Consider the following 21,423-nt stretch of genomic DNA (forward strand, 5'->3'; position numbering starts at 1 on the left):
TTCGTAATCCACTTGTGAAAACAGGCTTACATCCTACATGTCTTTGTACTCCAGGCTTTGTCCAGGGTTGGCATGTGGGAGGTTTTAAGGATGCTAGGTGGGTGAGTGGGTCGGTAGGTGGGTGGGTGGATGGATGGATGGATGGGTGGATGGAAGTATGGATGGATAGAGTTGCATGAGTGTTTAAAGGGACATGATTCCCCTGGGCGTGCCCTTCTCATATAATCACCAAGAAAGCCCAGTGTATTTGTGATTGGTTTGAAGAGAAGAGAGGGTGGTTAGGATAACCCTCTCTGGTGGCTGCCCAGTCTGTCTTCAATCAGAGCCAAGATGATAATTATCGCCAGGATTGCAGCTACTGATTGAACAGCCAAGGAGCCTAAGATGCTGGGATCCATCGCGAGCACTTGAAGAGATGGGCTCAAGAGCTTTGGGCTAAACTTTCTGAGATCTCCTCTGTCCCTGCAGGCAGATTGCTCACTCCTTCCCCACCCTCCCAGGGCAACTGAACACACTTCTGTTCTAAAACAATTGACCATTGTCTTCTGTTTTCCCCATTTGGCTGAGAGCTTCTCAAAGGCAAGGATTTTTTCCCCAAATTTTATTTTTCTAGTACCTAGCACAGTACTTGGCATGTAGTATAGGCTAAGTTAATATTGCGTGGATCAATGAGTTGATAGATGGTTGGAAGAGTGGGGGCATGGATGATTTGCTTTGAGGATGATGGGTAAGCGGATGGGTGGATGGTTTTAAAGGTGATGAGTGGATGGATGGATGGATGGATGGATGAATGGTTGGTTGGTTTTCTGGATGATAAGCTTTTGAATGCTGTGCTGGATGGGTAGCTGAATGGTTTGCTGGATGGGTGGTTGGATTTGGATGGATGGGTGGTTGGATTCCAATGGAGAGGTGGTTGGATTTGGATGGACGGATGGATGAGAAGATGTGATCTTATTGGCCACCTAGAGTCAGCCTCCCACATGATACAGGGATCCTCCCTGTGATGCCTGTGATAGCCCTCGAATGCGTGCCTACCTACCTACCAGCTAATTTACAGGGTATTTCATTAAGCAGAATTATTATCAAGTTTTCCAAAGTCTAGGTATGGTAACGTAGTATATATTAGTGTTTAAGGGCATTGGGTCTGGAAACAGACCTGGGTTTGAATCGCAGCTGAACCAATGAAAGCAGTTTGACCTTGAACAAACAAATCCCTTGGCCTTTCTAAGCTATGGTTTCCTCATTAGCAAAATGGGGATAATAGCACTATCCTGCAGGGCTGGTGAGAGGATTGAGTGCAATGATGGATGGCAAGGGCTGGTCAGTGCTCAATAGAATGTATTGTTACTATTACGGTACCAAACCAATATGTACCCCTCCTATAATTTTTTTTTCACCAAGAACCAGATGTGTGCCAGATACTGGTACAGCCTTGTATGTTCGATGACAAACAAGGCTGAAATAGCCCCCCATCTCTTGGAGTTGATGTTTTTGTGGGGTGTTCAGACAATTAACAAGTAAACAGATGCGCAACTTCAGATGGCATTAAATGCTATGCAGAAAATCAAGCTAAGGTGAGGTAGAAGAGAGCGATGTGGCTGGTGGAGGCAGGTGGCTTTTTACTGAGCTGTGAACTGATGACAGGAGGATACAGCCATGCAGAGATCTAGGTAGCAGGAATAGTCAGTGAGAAGGTCCTGAGGCAGAAACAAACTTGCTCAAGCAAAAGAAAGAAGGCCAGGTGGCAGGGTAGATAGGAGGGCAATCGGGGTGCAGAGGTCTTTAGGAGGCAGGTCATGCAGGCCACAGAGGCTATGCCATGTGATTTGGACATCAGCCATGTTAGTTTCATCCTGTCGTCTGGAACAGCCTAGAAGGAGCCTTGTTCATTTGGAGGCTGTTTAAATTTCCGGTGACAGGCTTCTGATCTCCTGGCGTCCAGACTAAGCACTGCCAGTTCTCTGTTTTCCAAGTTGACATCCTGGGACACCTGCAGCTACAACCCTGACAACATTCTTAGAACCCAGAAGAAATCAGGTTTGACCCAAAGGAAATCAGGCTGAAGAGAGGCAGGAGATCTCTAGTCAAAACTGTAATGAACTAAGCCAATAATAAGCTCTGTACCCACCCCCCTTGAAACCCTGCCCTGCGAGTGTTTGCAAGGGGAAGGAGGAGAAAAGGAGTCTTTAAGGCTACTTCTAGGATAAAAGACATCTGGAACCAGGGGGATGCAGGTGGGTCTGATATAGGAACTTGGTTTTCAAAGAAAACTGCGAGATGATGGTGGCTGATCTCCAGCTGGGCCGATGGAGTAACTCACACGGTGCCGTTAGGATCCCATCCCTTGGTGCCATTAGGATCCTATCCCTTGGCATTGCTTCCTCTCTGTTCGCTTTCCTCCCAGGTGATCTTCCTCCATGTGGGGATAGAAGAGCTCTTAGAATCTTTCAGTTTCATGTATACCAGAAAGGGAACCTCTCATTGAGTTATTCCAACAAAAGTCTAGAATTCTGTCTTCTGGGCTAATTAGTTTGGTTGGGTCACACGTCCGCCTCCGAACCATACAGACTGTTGCCAGGGAGATGAAACATTCTGAGTGGCCAGGCCTTGAGCTCTGTGACCTTCCCTGTCACTGATGATGGAGGGAGACCCTCCCCATCCATAGAGACTGAGAATGGAGGAGGGGGATGATGCCCCCCAAAATACTGGATGATAACGTTTTCATTATGCTAGAGGAGTAAGCTCTAGAGATCTTCTGTACAACATCATGCTTCTAATCAACAATACTGTACTGTGAACTTAAAAATTTAAGAGGGTAGGTGTCATCTGTTCTTTCCACAATGTTTACAAAAAAAGGATGCTATTCGGAGGAGAAGGGAGAGGGCAGGCAAAACCAGCTCGTATATATCTTCTGTTTCCCGGCTGAGAATTAACTGCTCCTTCCCCTACAGTTCAGAGATACCTCGCATTTCCTCCTGCCTTGTTCAGTGGCTTAATACGTGTACTTAGGTCTCCCGTCAGCTTTTTAAAGCTCCTCGGGGGTGGGAACCCCTGCCTTTAAGCACCTCAGAGTCCCCCACACATGTACCAGGACAGCGTAAGGGTCCAGGACAAGCTTGCTTAAGCTGGATTAGGTTTCAGGGCCCCATAGGACAACTATGCCCTTCAGAGAGTCCCCAAGATGAAGCATCAGAGAAACTCCCCGTCCTCCCCCTACAAAGAACCTGGGATCCTCACCCCACCCGTGTGGTCTCTTGGGTTTTCCCCCAGGCAAATCCAACAAGAACGTGCAGTGGGATGAGGACTCGGTGGAATACATGCTGGCCAACCCAGTCCGAATCGCCTTCGTCCTGGTGGTCCACGGCCGTGCCTCTCGGCAGCTGCAGCGCATGTTCAAGGCCATTTACCACAAAGACCACTTCTACTACATCCACGTGGACAAGGTGAGGACCCCTCCCGCCCTGGTCGCCCCTTGCTGGCTTTCTCCGCCGGTCTGTCTGCTCTTCCCCAAGCTGGCCTCCCTTTCAGGCAGGGCTTGTAGGCTGATCAGCGGCCTCTCCTTGTAGCACACGTTTCTCGTAAAGGGCCAAATGGCAAATACTTTAGGCTCTTGCAGGTATATGCTCCTGCCACAGCAACTCCGCTCTGCCACTGGAGGGTGGAAGGAGCCCTGAGAAATACAGAAATGAGTCTGCATGGCTGTGTACCAATAAAACTTTATTTACAAAACCCTGCAGCAGGCTTCCTGACCCCTGAGCTGTCTTGGCCCAGAGGTTTCTGTTGGTCTGCTGACCTGACATGATGATGGCATTCGTCAAGAAGTCAAAAGGGGATGCCTGTTCACAGCAGGCCTGTGAAGGAGAGGGCAGTGGAGAAATGCCACCTCTCAAAATGCTCACCAGGTTTAGACCCAGTCAAACTTCCTAGCTTGTCATCCTCAGACCACATGCCTCAGTCTTGTATAAAAATGCAGAGTCCTGGGCACCGGCCCATGCCTAGTGAGCCGTGAGCTCAGAGGTGGGGCCTGGGAGTCTGCATTTCAAATAGCTAAAGTAAATTTTCAAAAATAGTAAGGTTTTGGAGAACAATGTAGAAGGACACCCCAGGCCTGAGCCAGTGGCTTGGCGAAGTCCGCTCTGTTCAGAAGCCGTGTCACCTAGACGGGAAGGGATAGGGGGTGAGGGGCACGTCCGCCTGTGTTCTGCTGCTGAATGTCACTCCTTCTCTCCCCGGGGGTAAGCGCTCTAATTACCTGCATCGGCAAGTGCTACAGTTCGCCAGACAGTATGGCAACGTTCGCGTCACCCCCTGGAGGATGGCCACCATCTGGGGGGGAGCCAGCCTCCTGTCCACGTACCTGCAGAGCATGCGGGACCTCCTGGAGATGACTGACTGGCCCTGGGACTTCTTCATCAACCTCAGCGCCGCTGACTACCCCATCAGGTAAGGCAGCCTTCCTCCTGCTTTCCTTAGTCCTTTCTGTGAAGTGGTCTGAAAAGGCACTGTGCCTCAGTGAGGTGCCACGGAGCCTGGGATCCACATGGGACCCGAGCACACGGTTTTCCCAGCTGCGTCCACGGGTACCCGAAGAACCGGCAAGACCACTACCCACCTGGAGCTTCCGTTCAAGTGGGGTGTGGGGGGACAAAAATAAAGCAGAACGAAGCAGCAGGGAGAATCGTAATTTTAGCAAGAACGGCTGGGGAAGTCCTTCCCAAGAAGAACAGGAGGAGGAGTGAGTCCCTGGGACCGGGAAAGTGAGTGGTCTAGGCCGAGGGAACAGCCCCTGCGGGGTCCTGAGGTGGGCATGTACCTGCTGTGCTGGGGGGATGAGGGGGCTCAGGGTGGCTAGAACAGAGGAGGTGAGGGGTGGAGTAGTAGGAGGTCAGAGAGAACCCTGGGGTGAGATCATATTGCTTCTAGAATGTGGGAGCCCCTGGCATGTTTGATTCGAGGCAGGACTAGGTCTGACTCTGGTGTCAGAAAGGGGAGCAGAGGGGAGGCAGGGAGGGCCATTATGATGGCCATGGCAGAGTCACGGACACGCATGTTTGGGCTGTTTGAGGCCCTGTGTGGGGGGGGGGTGGCGGCTATCAACTTGTCACAGATGAACGGCTTGCACACATTTTTAAATTGGGAGGTTTCACCTGAAACTATAATGTTGGGAGCTACTCTCCAACCCCTGCCCAGGGCAGGGCGCACCTGCGGGCCCTCGGCTGCAGCTGTGTGGAGCTGGTCCAGTGGTCATCAGCCCCGAGACCCCGAGAAACTCAGATGCCACCAGGAAGGTCCGTCCCTTTGCACAAACACTGATCCAGCGAGCTTGTGCTCGCTAATGCTAGGCCATAAGCAAGGGAAACCCCTCTAAAGATCTTGTGAGGTTAAAAAAAAAAAAAAGGCAAGAAAATGAACTTTATTTGCTGCCAGAAGGCCGTTCTTTGCTTGACTGTGTCTTCCATCCTGATTTACTGGTGGGGCTAAAAAGGAGAAGAGGATGGGGAGCGAAGGGCGGGGCCTTCCTTCCTCTGATGGCCCCGGGGGCATGGGGTGGGGACAGCACTCCCACAGGAGCCAGATGAAGGTGTCTTTAAAAATATATGTGTGTTTTTCAATCACGGCGGTCTTCAAGCAGGCACCTGGGTGCTGACCACAATATAGTGAAGCCCCACGTGCACATCACCTGGTTTCAGCTCGAATCAGGTCGTGGCTAGTGCTGATGTATCTACACTCTCCCCTTCTTCCCTACTGAAGCGCTTCCCAGACATCATGTCGTTGTGTCTGTAAGAATTGCAGTATGCATCCCTTGTAAGCTAACATCTGCATGACTGTCACATCTAAAATACTGTCATTCTCCATGTCCTCAAATATTGAGGCCACACGTCCCCAGGAGTTTGGGTGTTGAATCAGGAACCAAATAAGATCCAGGTAGAGAGAGACGTTCTCTGTTTAAAGCTAGAAATGCTCTGTCTCCTTCACAGTGCGATTCCTGGTGCCCTCCTTCCGTCCTTGGCTTGGTGGCATCACATTGTCTGCTGGGAAGCCCCTGGGCCCTGGAGGGGACCTGGAGAAGGCACAGTCTTTGGTCAGCTTAGGCAGGGTCCACCTGGCACCCTTGAACCTGAGAAAGATGATGGTGGTTAGAAAGATACCTGTTTTTCTTTTGTTCATACGAGAGCAAGGGTAAGCAGATTATGACATGGCTGGCGTATTTTTACTTATTTATTCACTTGTTCAGGTACCCATTCCACAAACATGTGGCAAGCAACTCTTATGCTAGGCCCTATCTGGGCATTTAGTGAGCAAATGTGCCCTAAGCCTTACCTGATAGAGCATGTCCCCTAGTTGGGAAAATGGATTTAAAGGCACCATGCAAGGCGTGAAAGAACTAGAAAGTGAGGGGATGGGGGGACTGGGGGACAGGGTCAGGCGGTCAGAAAGGCCTCCGAATGTGCCAAGTTTGGACCTGAGAACTGAAGGCTAGGAACAGATTGTTGGGCAAATGAGAAAGCGCTCGTTTGCGACTAGGATTTCCCCACCTGGACATTCTGGACATACTGTGCTGGATGAGTCTTTGCTGTGGGGACCGTCCTGTGCATCGCAGGACATTTAGCTGTAGCCCCTGGCCTCAGTCCACTAGATTTGGTCATGCTGGCCCCCCACTTGGGACAACCACAGGTATCCCCAGACGTTGCCCAGTGTCCCCAAGGGGCAAAATCGCTCCCAGTTGAGAACACTTCCTGAGAGAGAGAACAGTCAGGACAAGACATGGGTCAGAGATGACCTTGCTGCATTTGAGAAATTTTAAAAATGGAGGGAGGCAAGGAGGAGAGGCGAGTAGAGAGAAGCACAGGCAGGGATGAGTTAAGACGTTCTCCCTCTTTCTTGACTGAGTTCAAAAACATCCCCAGATGCTGAGCATAACAGCTAATGAGGTAGACGCTTCCTTCAACCCTCAAAGCAAACCTGTTCTCCAGAAGGGCAACCTGGGACCCAACGTCATGTAAGAAATACATGGCAGGGTGAGCATGAGAATCAGTTCTGTGCTGTTCTGAGGCTGGTGTTCTGCTTTCTGCTCGTTCCTTCCTTGGGGAAGTCAGCCAGGCCTAGAGTGGCAAGACGGCTACAAGTGGGACCACTTGGCAATAGGGAATGTCATGAGGGAAGGTCCTTGGAGGTAGGAAGGTCACCTGTGGCCCCGAGTCTGCTCATTCCTCCTCTAGACCTCCAGTGGAGACCCCAGAGATCAGCTCAGCTCAGATCAAAGGGTGGCACTTGGCCAGAGACCTCTTGAGGTCAGGTGGGCATTCCTGTGCCCATGGCCCTCCCCAGGAGACCCCCACCAGGCCTCAAGGCTGCCCCCTAGGGGCCCTGTGTTGATTTGCCACGACCATGGACTCAACCAGCTCAGCTGGGCCAGGATATGGGGATCTTTAGCACTTTGGCATCCAGGAGGGGTGGGTGATGAGAGGCCCAGCAGATGGCTTAGGGTTCGAGTCTGAGTTCTGCCACTTCACTAGCCATATGGCCATCTGCAAGGAAATTCAGTCTTTGTGAAACTGGGCTATGATCATAGAACCTAGCAGAGCGTTGGGCACCTACGAAGTGCTTACTTACCCAAATAAATGTCAACTGTTCGTTCCTGAGCTGCATCCAAGGCTGAAGCTCCTCTCTGTCCGAGGGGCCCAGGAACCCTTTCCTGGACCACGTGCCAAACCTATTTTGGGTTTCAGAGAAGAGAGTCCTGGAATTTTTAGCTTTTTTAGCTTTAATGCTCCAGGTCTCGGTGTGCCTCATTCTGTCTTTCCCTCCCTCTGCCCCCACTGCTGTCATTTCCATGGCCCTCCCGGTTCTTCTGCCCATTTCACTTTGCCAGCCTCGTGGCCAGAGGCACTTTATGCATCAAGCACTGCTGGTTCCTCTTGCTTTTGTTTCTGGGAAGTTGCCCCACGCAAAAACATACGAATTCTGCAGATGAATGGTTTTATCCTGGGCAACTCTGATAGGCTTTCACTTCCCATCTGCCACTCCATCTGGAGCTCCAGAACCACTACTTCTCCCATCCCAGGAAGGATGAGCAAACCTAGGAGCCTCCCCAAAGGGGCAGGAGTGCCCAAGTCAGAAGTTTCCGGGAGGCTCTGAAAATGGAGGGGACTTCCGAGGGCGGAGCCCACCCAACAGGGCTGCTCTGAGCTGTTGTATGATTTGAAATCACCTCTCTGTGCCCCCCGCCCAACTCTCACTGGGGGGAGGCTCCTCAGGACTCACTGATCTTTACTGGCCCCCAGCCTTGTGTAGGCTCTGGACGCAGAGAGCTTGGTGGCAGATTCTGAGCCATCACCCTGGCCGTGAGAACAGGTACACGGCTTTCTGCATCTCAGTTTGTCCACCTGAGAAAGCGACACAATGTTCAGTACCTATTTACTAGGAAGCGTCAACGAGATATTGTATATCAAGGGCTTTAACATAATGCCTGACACATAGAAAGTGCCGGGTAAATACAGGCTGTTGTTATTCTATTGGTGGAATCATGTGGGCTTCGATCGAGTTGCTTTCTTTTCTCCCTTTACTCATGAAAAGACTAGCAAAATATTACCTGAACTCACATCTCTCTTAAAAGTGGGAAAAACAAAGTGAGACAATGAAGACCGAACGTCTCAAGAAAAACAGGATAGAACCAACTTGTTTGTGAACGAGAAGCATGGTCCTGTATTTGGAATATACAAGCTCTGTGTTTAAAGAATCCTTCCTTCTCTGCTGTGACATGACACGCTGGCCCATGTAGGCTCCGGCTGGATGAAAATAGATGTTTTCAAACACTGAGACCCTGCTCGGTCTTGACTCATCAAAGGACATGATGGTTCTGTTGAGTGTATTCTACTTACTAAGTCAGGAAGCTCGCTGGCCGACTTTACTTAGATGGGACGCAAGAAGTGAACAAACCAAAGCATTTCACATACTGCTTGGTTTGAGCTCATAGTAACAGGCCCCTCACTGGCCATCCTTCACTAGGCCAGGTGTCCTGGGTCAAGTCAGATGCACACGGAAGGAGAGCTGAGCATATCCCCGGCCCCTTGGGGCTCACATCCTGTCTGGTGTGCAGGTTCGTGTGCGTAGCAGGGGAAACGTTTTTCCAGCTAAATCTGGGATCTTCATCAGTGCCTCAATGAATATGTATTGAGCATCTACCATGCCCCAGACACTGTGCTAGGCAGCAGGAGAAGCATAGGTAGATCCTGCCCTCATGAGAGTGGTCAAGGGCGCAGACTCAAGCTAGACCACCTGGGCTCAAATCCCAGCTCTTCTGTTTACTAGCTGTATGAATTTGGACTTGAGAAAATCACTTAATGTCTCTGTGCCTCAATCACCTCATCTGTAAAATGGGCATAATAACAGCACCACCCCATACGGTTGCTGAGAGCGTTAAATGAGTTACTGTACGTAAAGTGCTCAGCACACAGCACTGTCTGTATGACAGCCATTGTTACTAATAGAGGGGAGACGGACATTAAGCAGAATGATGACACGGTTGAACACATCATTACAAAGAACAGCAGGCGTTCTGAAGGGAAGGAAGGGGGGATCTAGAAGCACCCAGCAAGTGAAGCTCACCTGGGCTGGGGGCCTGGGAGCCTGGGACAGTCTCCTGAAGAGGCAGCATGTGAACTGAGATGTGTGTGATGGGTGATAGTTCCCCGGCTGAATCATGAGGGGTCCCAGGAGAGCATTCTGGAAGAGGGGATGGCATGAGCAAAGGCCCGGTGGTAGGAAGGACCGTGGCATGTTCAAAGCTAATGTGGCTGAAACACAAAGAGCAAGGGATGGCCTTTCTACCAGTGAGGTAGGTCAAGGCCAGTCCCTGCAGGGACTTTGGATCACCTGATGGGTGGTTGAATCCTTAGCCGTGAGCTGTGTGGTTTTAACGAGGAGAAATCATACCTACAATATAGAGAGATCACTTAGGCCATCGTGGAGGACAGTTGGGAGGGGGACACAGGTGGGAGTGAGGAGGCAGGCAGGGAAGGAGGTGGTTGCTTCTGCTGACCCCAGAAGCATGCCTAGAAAGCCCGGGTGGTCTCCAGTCTCCAGTCCTCCTCGGAGGCAGGAGTCCTGGAAGTCATCCCGGGCTTCCTGAATGCAAGCAGCCATGTAGCCTTTCGTCATATGGAGCCAGGCAGCCACCTTCTGTTGGGGGACCAGGACCCCACCCTGCATGAAGCCCCCCGCCACCGGGGGCACTCCCAGAGCAGGGGCTGGTGCAGAGAAGCCGGAATGGCCTACAGGGGGAGGACCTATGGTTATGACCCCTCTTTGTTCTTTTAATTTTACTTACGGTAAAGTACACATCACATAAAATTTACCGTCTTAGCCTTTTTTTAAGTGTCCGGTTTGGGGGTGTTGAGTGCATTCCTTGGCACTGCTGTGCAGCCAGTCTGCAGGACGCTTTTCATCTTGCCAAACTGACTCTGTACCCATTAAATGACAAGTCCACATTCTCCCCTCCCCGGCCCCCGGCAGCCGGCACTCTGTTTTCTGTTTCCGTGAATTGGACTACCTAGAAATGGGATCATACAGTACTTGGCTTTCTGTGAGTGGCTTATCTGACACAGCATGATGTTCTCAAGGTTCACCCGCACTGTAGCAGGTGTCCGAATTCCCTTCCTTTTTATGGCCGACTAATACTCCGCTGTGTGCGTATTTGTACTACATTTTGCTTATCCACTCGTCCGTCACCGACGGACACTTGGGTTTCCACCTCTTTTCTGCCGTCAGTAATGCTGCCATGAACATGGGTGTAAAAATCTCTCTTCACCACCCCGCTTTCAGTTTTTTGGGGGAAACGCCCAGAAGTAGGATTACTAGATCATGTGGTAGTTCTGTTTTTGTTTTTATTTTTTGAAGACTTCCCATACCATTTTCCACAGCAACTGCACAAAGGTTCTCACCAGCAACGCCCAAGGGTTCCAGTTTCTCTATACCCTCGCCAACATGTCGTTTTTCTGGGTTTTTGATAGTAGCCATACTAGTAGGTGTGAGGTGTTTCTTGTTCTTTTTAAGGAGCATAAACTCCTGAAGCAGAGGGCCCTGTGACCCTTGGAAGCTTTGAAGAGCTGGTTTAGCTCTCAACAGAACCGGGAGGTTGGCCGCAGGGAATTGTCGCCCCACAGGATCGCGGCTTTCCAGTGATTCTTCTAGAACTTCCACCTGACCCATATCAGTCCCCCATCTCATTTCCCACTCTGTTCAGTAGCACCACCTGCTCACCTGTTCACCAGAGGCTGGAAACCCATATGCTCTCCCTCACCTCTCCATCCGGGTCTGTGTAATTCTACCCCCACCATCTTTCTCATGGACATTCCCACCTGTGATCCCCCTCCGTCTCAGCCCAAGTCACACCCTCATTGCTCCTGGGTCATCAGAGTCCCCCAGGAGGACGGAGGCTGAGCCAGACCCTGAAAATGGGCTGGAGCTTCATGGCCATCTGGCAAAGCAGCAGCCCCCACCCCCTTCTGGAAGCACTCAAGCAAGCGTGCAGCTCACATATCCCGACCTTGCTGAGCCCAGGCTGAGCACCAGGCACTGTGCTGGGAGATGGAGCAATGGAAAGGTCTTGCTCGTTCCCTGAGTTTACAATCTATGGGAGAAATGGAGATCCTATAAATTCAATAATGACCGGGCATCATGATGGAGAGTAAGAAGGGGTCCTACTTGAGCGGTCAGGGTAGATCACATGCCTCTAAAGAGTGTGTTTAAGCCACATCCTGAAAGGGGGGCCACTATGAAAAAAAACAGGAGTGGAGGTTATCAGGCAAAGGGAACAGCATATGCAAGGTCCCTGGGGCAGGGAAGAGCCAGTGTGGTCCAGGAACGAGAGAGAAGGGCAGTAAGGTAGAGCAGAGCCACGGAGGCCAGGAGGGAAGGAAGCAGAGTTTGGAGAAGCCCACGAGGAGACTTGCCAGGCCTGGGCCCGTCTTCCTTCCCCTGCCCACCTGCCTCTTCTGTCCATACAGTTAGCTCTGTCCTAGTTACCTGTCGGCTTCGAGAGAAATTCCCACCGACGGGGTGGCTTGCAACCACCTCCATGACCTTACAGTTCTGGAGGCAGGAAGTCTGAAATCGGCGTCAGCGGGGCCGTGCTCCCTCTGCAGGCTCCAGGGGAGAGTCCTCCCTCGCGTCTTCTCGCTTCTGAGATGCAGCCACCCGTAGCGCTCCTTGCCTTGCACATGCTCACACCATTCTCTGCATCCATCCTCATTGGGTTGTCCATCCTATCTCTCTCTCTCTCTCCACATGCCCCTGTTTATGGGCATACCGGTCACTGGGTTTAGGGCCCACCTGAATCCAGTATGACCTCCTCTTAACTAATTGCCTCTACAAAGCCCCTCTTTCCAAATAAGGTCACCTTCTGATGACCTTATTTTGGATGGGAATTTGGGGGAGGTGGATGCCCTTCAGCCCAGGACAGCCTCCCATGGCCCCTTGCCGGGCCGAGCGCAGGATGCATCTGCCCTGTGGGAGGGGGTGGGGCCATCCTCGGGCTCCGGCAGCATCTAGAGCCCACTCGGAAGGCAGTCCTTGCACAGACTGTCCTCTTGCCCTCCGTGTTGGGATGGAACTGGTATTCTCCAGTCCTTTGTTCAGCAGTTATTTCCTGAGCACCTACCACACACCGGCCCCATGGGTTTGGCAGGCAGCAAGACAGACAGGGTCCCTGCCACAGCCAGGACCGTTCTTGACGGGGTAGTCAGGGGTCCACGTGGTTCTTGGACGTTTTCTCAAAATACCTTTAAAAAGTCGGGTTCTTTAGGGGCGCCTGGGGGTTCAGTCGGTTAAGCGTCTGATTCTTGATCTCAGCTCAGGTCTTGATCTCGGGGTCATGAGTTCAAGCCTGGTGTTGAGCTCCATGCTGGGTGTGGAGCCTACTTTAAAATATATATATAATATATATGTATATTAAAATATCATGACCCCACCCAGACCAGTTGAATGTAAACTCCATGTGGGAAGCAAGAATCTATATTTTTTCAAGCTCACCAGGTGGTGGGCATACACAGCAAGAGTTCCAAACCCCTGATCTAGGAGAAACACAGATGTAGTCGCTTAATTACAGTAATAAATAGGAAGGTAAATGCTTTGCTGGAAAATACGTTAGCCTCAGTACTTGGCAGGAAGTCCTATCGGGGCTGGGGGGGCGGGGAGGGCAAACACCCAGGGCTTTGGGTGTGTCTGTCTTTCTTGGTGGCCACTTTCTCAGCATCCAGCCACTTCTCTTCTTTGGATGTTCAGAGATGCATGTCCTCTAAGACCCTCAAACCCTGGTGGGACACCGTCCAAGGAAAGCTCTGCCCAGATACCGTGTGAGTCAGAAAGGGTGCACCTTCTCAGGCTGTTGTTCACAAAGAAACTGGAAAACATGCCAGTAATTATGCTGGTAACAGTTTTGTTTGCATCTAGTAGCAAAATAATCATTTCCTCAGCCCTGTTATTTTTCAGCCTGACAGAGCACATGCCTGTCTTTTTTTTTTTTTTTAAGATTTTATTTATTTATTCATGAGAGACAGAGAGACAGAGGCAGAGGGAGAAGCAGGCTCCCCGCGGAGCAGGGAGCCCGATGTGGGACTCGATCCCAGGACCCTGGGATCATGACCTGAGCCGAAGGCAGACGCTTAACCGACTGAGCCACCCAGGCGTCCCACATGCCTGTGTTTGCAGAAACGCTGTCGGCTTCTCTCTTGCGAGCGGTTCTGGGTCTCCTGAGCTATATCTGAGGTCGGACAGCCCTTCTGGCTCTATGGGGGGCCAGGACTGACCCAGAGCATCCGCCGGATGAACGGAGTGAGGCCCAAGTGCTTGCAGTTCTCCTGGGACTTGGTGGAAAAGCACTGAGGCTCTTTAGGAAGCCAAGAGTGGTCATATCGGTTTAGAACACGGTCTTCGCTGCTACAGATACAGAAGGACGTTCTTGGAAGGATAGGAAAGTGGTAGGGAAGAGGCAAGAATGGTGTGGCTGTTTCACCCAAGGGAGGCCACTGTTTGGCTCAAATACATTCCAGCCATATTGCTGTTTTGTTCGTTTCCCATTCTTTCATTACTAAAAAAAAAAAAAAAAAAATTCAGAGTCCTGGGGAAAAGAGTTGGTTTTATCTTGAGTCCTACATTCTTTGGCCCACAGACAGTAGAGGACTTTGGTTGTTCACTCATTGATTCAACACGTGCTAAGATCCTTCTAGATGCCAGGCAGTGACAGGCTGCACCGTGCCATGGAGCTTTGTCTGGTGATGGGAATGTTCTGTGGCTGGGCCCTCCCCTGCAGTAGCCACTAGCCACATGGGGCTAGTTAGTAGGGGCTTGAAATGAAACTTAAAAAAAAAAAAAAGAGAGAGAGAGAGCTTGAGATGCTCCCTGTGGGGCAGAGGAACCAAATTTTAAACGTGGTTTGGTTTTAATTTAAATGTAAACAAATAGCACATCAAGCAGCCTAGTCCCAGATGCTCAACGTGCAATAGTGAGCCAAAGCAACCAAAACCCCTGCCTCCATGGGCCTTACATTTGTGTCACGGGCAGAAATACTTCCACTAGAGAGAGCCGTAGTGTCCTTAACAAAATGGGAGAGAGTGGTGCTACCAGGCCAAAACAAATGTGGCCTCCATCCTCTGCCAGTCCGATGGTCTCGCCAGATCCCAGTCTGACTGTGCATTTTTGAATTTTGCCATGTATCTTCTTACTAACGTTTCCCTCCCGAAAGCTCAGAGTTCTCCTTCCCTTTGGCAGCAGCTCTGCATGTGTCTCTGGGGATGGGACGTGTCCCACCCTGGGCATCCTCCCGCCCAGTGCACTGAGCATGTTTGCTTGTCGGGAAAGCAAAGCCTTCATTTATGTGGCTTGCCCACCAGTGCCCAACAGCAGGGCTGGTGTGCATTCTGGGGTGCTCCAGGTGCATCCAAGTGCATCCGGGGGATTTGGCTATGAGCCCAGGTGGTCCACAGCATGGGTGACCTGCACTGTGGAGTCTCTTATTCTTTGTTAGCCACCCCCGCCTACCCCATCTAACTGCAGGGGAAGATGAGTCTCAAGGGCAACCTGGAGGGACAGCATGTCTTCAGAGGTCGAGTGGAATAAGGGAGGGATGTTTCCACTCCCTTTTTATTGTTGATTGCAGAGGTTTGGATGAGACAGGCCCAAGGGATGGGGTTAAGACCCAGTCATTGGGGAGGTAGATGGCAACTTGTGGATTTTATTACAGTATCTCCTCCCTCCCTCTTGCTGCCACTTGGAATCATTGCCCAGCATTAAAAGCAGTCAGGAGTGGATGCTCCGAGTAAATGTCTGGGAGAACCCTTCAGGATCTGCCAGACTCCGGTAGCTAATCGTGCCAGCTAGCATTTTGTGGCACGTGCTATCCAGGGGATCCCTGGCCAGCGTGTTATCTGAAGTCACGCCAACCCCAGAAGGCAGACACTGTGGCTGCATCCCATCTTACAGGTGAAGAAACTGAGGCCGAGGGTAGTTGAGGAATTTGTCCCATGTCTCACAGCTGGTGGGGATCAGAGCCAGGGTTTGAGCCCATGCTTCTTTGATCAGCAGAGGGGAAAAAGAGACCTGAGTTCTCCACCGGCAGGTCCTAGTGCGCCCACTGGGCAGCACGGGAATGAAGCTCTCCTCCTCGTCCCCCCGTCTAAATCCATGTTCTCTCCATCTGGAAGAGAGTAGAGGAGGCAGAAATGTCCAGGACCCAAGAGAGCAGCATGCACACCAGAGCCCGAATCCAGGGTCATCCGCAAGCAGCAGCTGCCGAGAACCCCATCACTGTCTGCTTTAGTCCCTGCCGTATGGGGTGGGGTGCGGGGGGTGCAGAGAAGGGCACGACGCTCAGCAGGTTCGAGTGACTGGCCCAAGGTCACACAGCTTGGCAGTAGCCAAGCCAGGATTTGAACGCAGGTTCAGTGACTCCCAAGCGCAGCATGCTTTCTGCTCCACGAGGTTGGCCGGTGTGGTCCACAGGCAGTTGCTCCCAGGGGAAAAGGCCAGTCGGTCAAGAGCACGGCCCCCACCACGTGACCACCATGGCTAGAGTAGTCCCAGGTGCAGAGGGGCTCTCTCCCTGTCTGGCCAGTAGAAGACCGGGGCTCCACCAGTCCTGTTGGCTCCAGCCGTGGACCGAGGAACCAGCTGTCCTGCATTAGCTGGGAGAGCCCCGGCTTTCCAATTCCTTTATAATCCTCTTCCCTCCTGATCTCGGTCTTTAGACTCTTCCCCAAACTGCTGGACTTTGGTGCCCGATGGAATTCTCACTCATTTAAATGTTAGCCTCAAGCAGGCATAATTCAGAAAGAATGGCTGCCGTCCCTCCAAACGCTCACACTTGTTCCACGACAAGACCCAACCAACGCGGGCATTTTCTGCACCGTCACGCACTCCGCCAAGGGCACGTGAGCAGCCCCGTGGTATCAGCCCAACCTGGATTTGAGTCCTGTCTCCGTCCCCTACTAGCTGTATCGTCTTGAGGCAGGTGACTCCAACCTTGCCGAGTCTCGGTTTTCTCTCCTGTAAGAGGGAGACATTAATGTTACATGTCAGGGAGCCACGTGAGGGACGGTGGCCATGTGGGAATCCAAGCCCTGCCTTGTGTCCCGCTCTGCAAGCTCTCTGATAAGCAGCTGGGTTAGAGCACAGCCTGGCACCTCTGCAGGGCCTCGTGTTCATCCCTACCACCATCTGCAGGTCAGGACCAGGATGCTCAGCCCTGCCGAGGGGCACAGAGGAGAGAGAGAGAGAGAGATGGCCCGGTCTGCCAGGGAGACCTTAGCGTACTGCATCCTCCCAGTTGCTTGAATGGAAGAGGCAGGAGAGCAAAATGTGACTCATCGTGACCCCAAGGAGTCTGGTGTGGCTGAGGTTTGAGGCAAGAAACAGGAGACACAGTAGTGAAATGCAAGGGGGGGGCTTCCACCAGATGGTCACCCAGCCCCTGGTAACCATGCCCAGGCAATCTCTCCGGCGCTGATGAATCATACCATCAGTTCGTTCTCCCTTTGGGTGAACCTAGGAAGGAGATGGGCAGACAGGGGCCCGTTCTGGGAAGCCAACCAGAACCCCCTCCCCACAGCATTTCCTCAGAGGGTCATTGTAAAGATGAGAGCTACTGAAACACAGGACCTAATCCAGAGCTGGGCATTCATTACAGGTGCTCAGGAAGTTGTTCTCTTATTGTCAGGAAAGCGAAACATCCTGGGCAGTTCTTAATTCTAGACCAAAAAAACATGGTCTGGCCTTTTTTGTGGTCCCTTTCTTTCTTCTCTCCTCGATTTTCCATCTCTGTGCCCTGGTCCTGCTATAGAGATGCCGACCCAGAAAGAGCGTGCACACATGCCTTTGAGAAATGCACTTGTGAACGGGAGTTACAAAGGCCGTCGCCTTGAGCTGAGCCATGTTTGGATGCGTCGCCCCCATCTCCCTTCCCTCCCGCAAGGCTGGCTGAAAAGACCCTTAGTGTTTATCAGCCTCCTTGACCTCAGTGGGCTGAAACACCCCTGTCCTTCTCAATCTGCTTTCTCTCGAGTCAGTACAGCTGCAAAATCTCTCTCAGGTTTCAAGTTGGAATGTTCCTTCATAGTTCTACCCCTAAACCTCCTCACCATCCTCACTCCCCTCCCAAACCCTCTCCCTAGGCTCAATTAGTCTGCCTCTGGCCAACCTCATGGCCGTTGGGAGGCCCCCAGGTGGGGTCGGAAAGTGACTCGGACATTCGAATCGGTCCACAGCCTGGGGGATAGTGTCACGAAGAGAAGCCGGGGCAGAGAGCACAGTCCCTAGACTCGCCCCCTGCATCCTTTGCTCCTGTCCATCTGAAGTGAAACAGCCCCGTGCATTCCAGAAGGAGCATCAGGAACCTCGATTCTGACCCTGGTCCATTGCCCATAACAGCACCTCATTAGAAAGTGGAGGATGGGGAAGGAGGGGGTCATTGGTGGTGCCAGCCAGTGTTCCCAGGGTGAGGCTCCCAGTGGAATCCCACATCAGTCTTGTGTTCCCTTGTGGATGTAGGAACGGAAATCGTGCCCCCAAGAGCCGCTGCGCGTCTCCCGTGTCCTTTGTTCCTCCAGAGAAGGATTCTCCCCAGTGCAATTTAATTGTGTTCATCAGTCAACATTACTTGGCAAAGCCAGCCAGGGGCACAAACATTGCCACCCCTTCCTCAGTGTAATTGTGCTCTTTGGGATGCTGGAATGTGGTTTAAGGCCAACAGTTTTTGATTACAGAGTCAATCTTTGTTTAAAAGTTAGCCGCTCTGGGGAAGTTTCTAACAATTTACTTTAAACAATGCATTCTCTGGACACCTACAGCTAAATAGTCCATTAATCCAAATTGCTTTGCCGGGATGTGGTGGGGCGGCGTCTGAGCCGGGCTTGGGCTCCGTTCACTGGGAGCGGCAGCTGCAGGTGGGAGAGGCGAGAGGCCCATCGTGGTCATGAATTGACCTACGGGGACACGCCCCTCTGCCAAGTGTCCCCGACCCTGTGCATCCAGCGCTGAGTGTGTGCAGGGTACTGGGCCAAGCGCTTCCCCGATCTCAGTGAACCTCTTGGCCGCCAGATGAGGTGGGACCTTCCGCATCCCCTTTAGAGAGAGAAGGGACAGGGGCTTGCCCAACATTGCGACGGAGCTCAACCCGTGTCCTCAGCCACAAGCCAGGGCTTCCCAAGTCTGATCCACAGACCACTGGCAGTGTGCAAGATGATTTAAAGTGGTATGCAGATGTTTCTGACGGTGTTAATATTTAGGAAGACCTAATACACCCCAGATTTCTGAAGCTGAAATTTTCTTTAAAAATATAGTTGATCTAGGGGCAACTGGGTGGCGCCGTCAGTTGAGCATCCGGCTTCTTGATCTCGGCTCAGGTCTTGATTTCACAGTTGTGAGTTCAAGCCCCATGTTGGGCTCTAGGCTGGGCATGGAGCCTACTTAATTAAAAAAAAAAAGAAAAGAAAAAGAAAAAAATATATATACATAGTTGGTCTAAATAAGAAAATGTTAAAGCAAATATACATGGGGTAAGCGGCTCTTCAGTCATTCCACAAATATTTATTGAGTGCCTGCTGTATGCCGGGCAGTTTTCTGGGTGCTGGGATACAGCAGGAAATAAAGCTGTTGAGGCACCCCCAGGCCGGCAAGGGGGAGAGACGGTAGATAAGCAAGTGGATAGTAGGTCAGGTAGAAATGTGTCCCAGGGAAGAGACAGCGTGGAAAGAGGAGGGTGGGCCAGGAAGACACTTTATAAGGAGGGCATGGCAAACACTGGTGAGGAAGGTGTATGAATGACCACAAAGAGAGAGAAACATAATGGCAGGGGTCAATAAACATTTTTATAAAGAGCCAGATAGTGAATATTTCAGTGTTGCGGGCTGAACACTCTCTGTCACGATGACATAGTTCTGCCCAAGCGACAGGTCAGCCGTTGACCACACGTAAACCAATAGGCATGACTCTGTTCCCATGAAACCACATGGACCAAAGCAGGGGGCAGACCACAGTTCACAGATCCGTGTTCTACGCCATTCTGCCGCATCTCCCACAATTCAGATAATGGCCCTGCCCAGAACACACGTTTCAACAATTGCAAACTCCTTCCCCATCTACCCACTCACCCACCACCTATCTTCCCACATGTGGCCTTTCTGTATCACCTCCAGTGACCCTGCCAACTCAGGCACCAGCTTGCGACCCACTCTGTGCTTCAGACTTCATGACCCTGGATGGAGGGAGAGTGGTAGAGATTGCGAAGGGCTTCTGGGAACTTCCTCCAGACCCTGGCCTGGACTCCCACCCAGCCCTGGGTAGCTGAACTTGACCTAAAACAGCAGTCCCCTTTTTATTTTCCACCTGCATGGCTTACCAGTCTTCAACTTGAGCTGGAAGACAAGGTGTGAAAGGGAACTCAGTCCTCAGCGTCGCCTGACCAGGCCAGCTGGGAGGGGATAGGCAGTTTGTTCACACAGGGGTCCTCCATGACTTTAGGCCTCTCCAGCAGCCCGCCCCACCCCCCCGTAGTATTTGTCAGCCAGAGAAGACCGTACCTTCTTACCATCCAGCCTTCTCGGTATAAACCCGTCAGAAATACCTTGTGCCCGTTAGCACTGTAATTCACGCTATGCCACCTTCCTCAATCTGAATCAAAAAGGTTAATGACGTTGAATCCCGAGACTCATTGATTTCAGCGCTCATCCCTCTTCTTGCGCCCCCAGAAAGCGCAAGGCTCGTTTATCTTTCCTTGGCTGACCTGGCAAGTCGCTGATGAATGCCCCAGTGCCCGTTAATTCTCCGAGATTGCCCAGAGCGACTGGGCACGTGTACTTATGGTGCCTTCCGGAAATCCGGTTGATCTTGTGGATCCGGTTCTGCACCTAGAGGTGTTTGGGCTTCCTTTCTGTAATGTGTCTCATAAGTCTGCCATGGGTTGCAGTTTCAATTGCGAAAGAGAAATTTTTAACCAAGATGATGACCACGAAATGCCTTCTCATGAAATAACAGCTTTAGGACCTCACGATTGATTGACATTCATTCCTACAGTCAGTCAGTCAATACACACTTGTGGAAACCTGCAATGTACCAGACGTTTGGAAGGATCTGGGGTTGCAGCTACCAATAGGGTAGTTAACATTTCTGCCATCAGATTTGACCATTAAATCATTGGGTCTTTATGACACCGTTAGGAAGGAAGTTTACATCCATATATACAGGAAATCACCATGCATACAACCCATTTCCCTTCTAGGGAGTCAGAGAAAGCTTCCCTAGAGAAGTATCTCTGAGCCTAGAGTGGAAAGGAGAGAAGGAATTAACTGGATGAACAATGGGGGGAGGGTGGGGGGGCGCGAGTGTTCCAGGTGGCGAGGGCTGCATGTGCAAAGGCCCTGAGGCATGAGGGAACATGGACTGTACATCAAGTGAAGAGAGGCTTATGTGGACAGGGTGTGAGAAGGGCCTTACAGTTGTAAGCTGGAGCTGGACCTAGAAACCCCCTCTCCATTCTGTTTGGTAGGAGTTTTGGGGCTCAGGCCATCAGGCAATGTAGCAGACAGATCAGAAGTGTGGGCTTGGGGACTCAGCAGAGTCCCAATCCAGCCGTCCCATGTACCAGCCCTGAAACCTTGGGCAAGTGGCTCATCCTTTGCACACCTCGGCCTTCTCACCTGGAACACGGAAAGCATCACACTCACCTGCCTCAGCCTTCATGGTGAGGATTAAGCTGCGGAATTTGAAGGGCCTCGCCGGACGCAGAGCAGGTGCTCAATAAATCAGGACAGTAGTTTGACCTACCCTGGCCAGTTGACCAGGTTGCCAGCTGCCAAGTGCAGAAGTGACAGCTCTTTTGCCGAGGCTGTGTCTCTAGTGCCTGGCACAGCGCCTGGCACAAAGCAGGGGCTC

At 51.6% G+C, this 21,423-nt stretch overlaps 1 protein-coding gene across 1 annotated transcript in view; it reads left to right on the plus strand.

The window, feature by feature from the left end:
* XYLT1 (xylosyltransferase 1) overlaps positions 1-21,423 on the plus strand; it is a 299,327-nt gene that overhangs the window by 216,711 nt on the left and 61,193 nt on the right. The window contains exons 4-5 of the mRNA XM_045875055.3: positions 3,271-3,443; positions 4,241-4,443. Coding sequence (XP_045731011.1) covers positions 3,271-3,443; positions 4,241-4,443 — 376 coding nt within the window. The remainder of the gene's footprint in view (positions 1-3,270; positions 3,444-4,240; positions 4,444-21,423) is intronic.

This window comes from Mirounga angustirostris, unplaced genomic scaffold (genome assembly GCF_029215605.1).
Source record: "Mirounga angustirostris isolate CCGP_5_RB_7025 unplaced genomic scaffold, mMirAng1.0.hap1 SCAF_5, whole genome shotgun sequence".
NCBI classification, from domain to species: Eukaryota; Metazoa; Chordata; class Mammalia; order Carnivora; family Phocidae; genus Mirounga; species Mirounga angustirostris.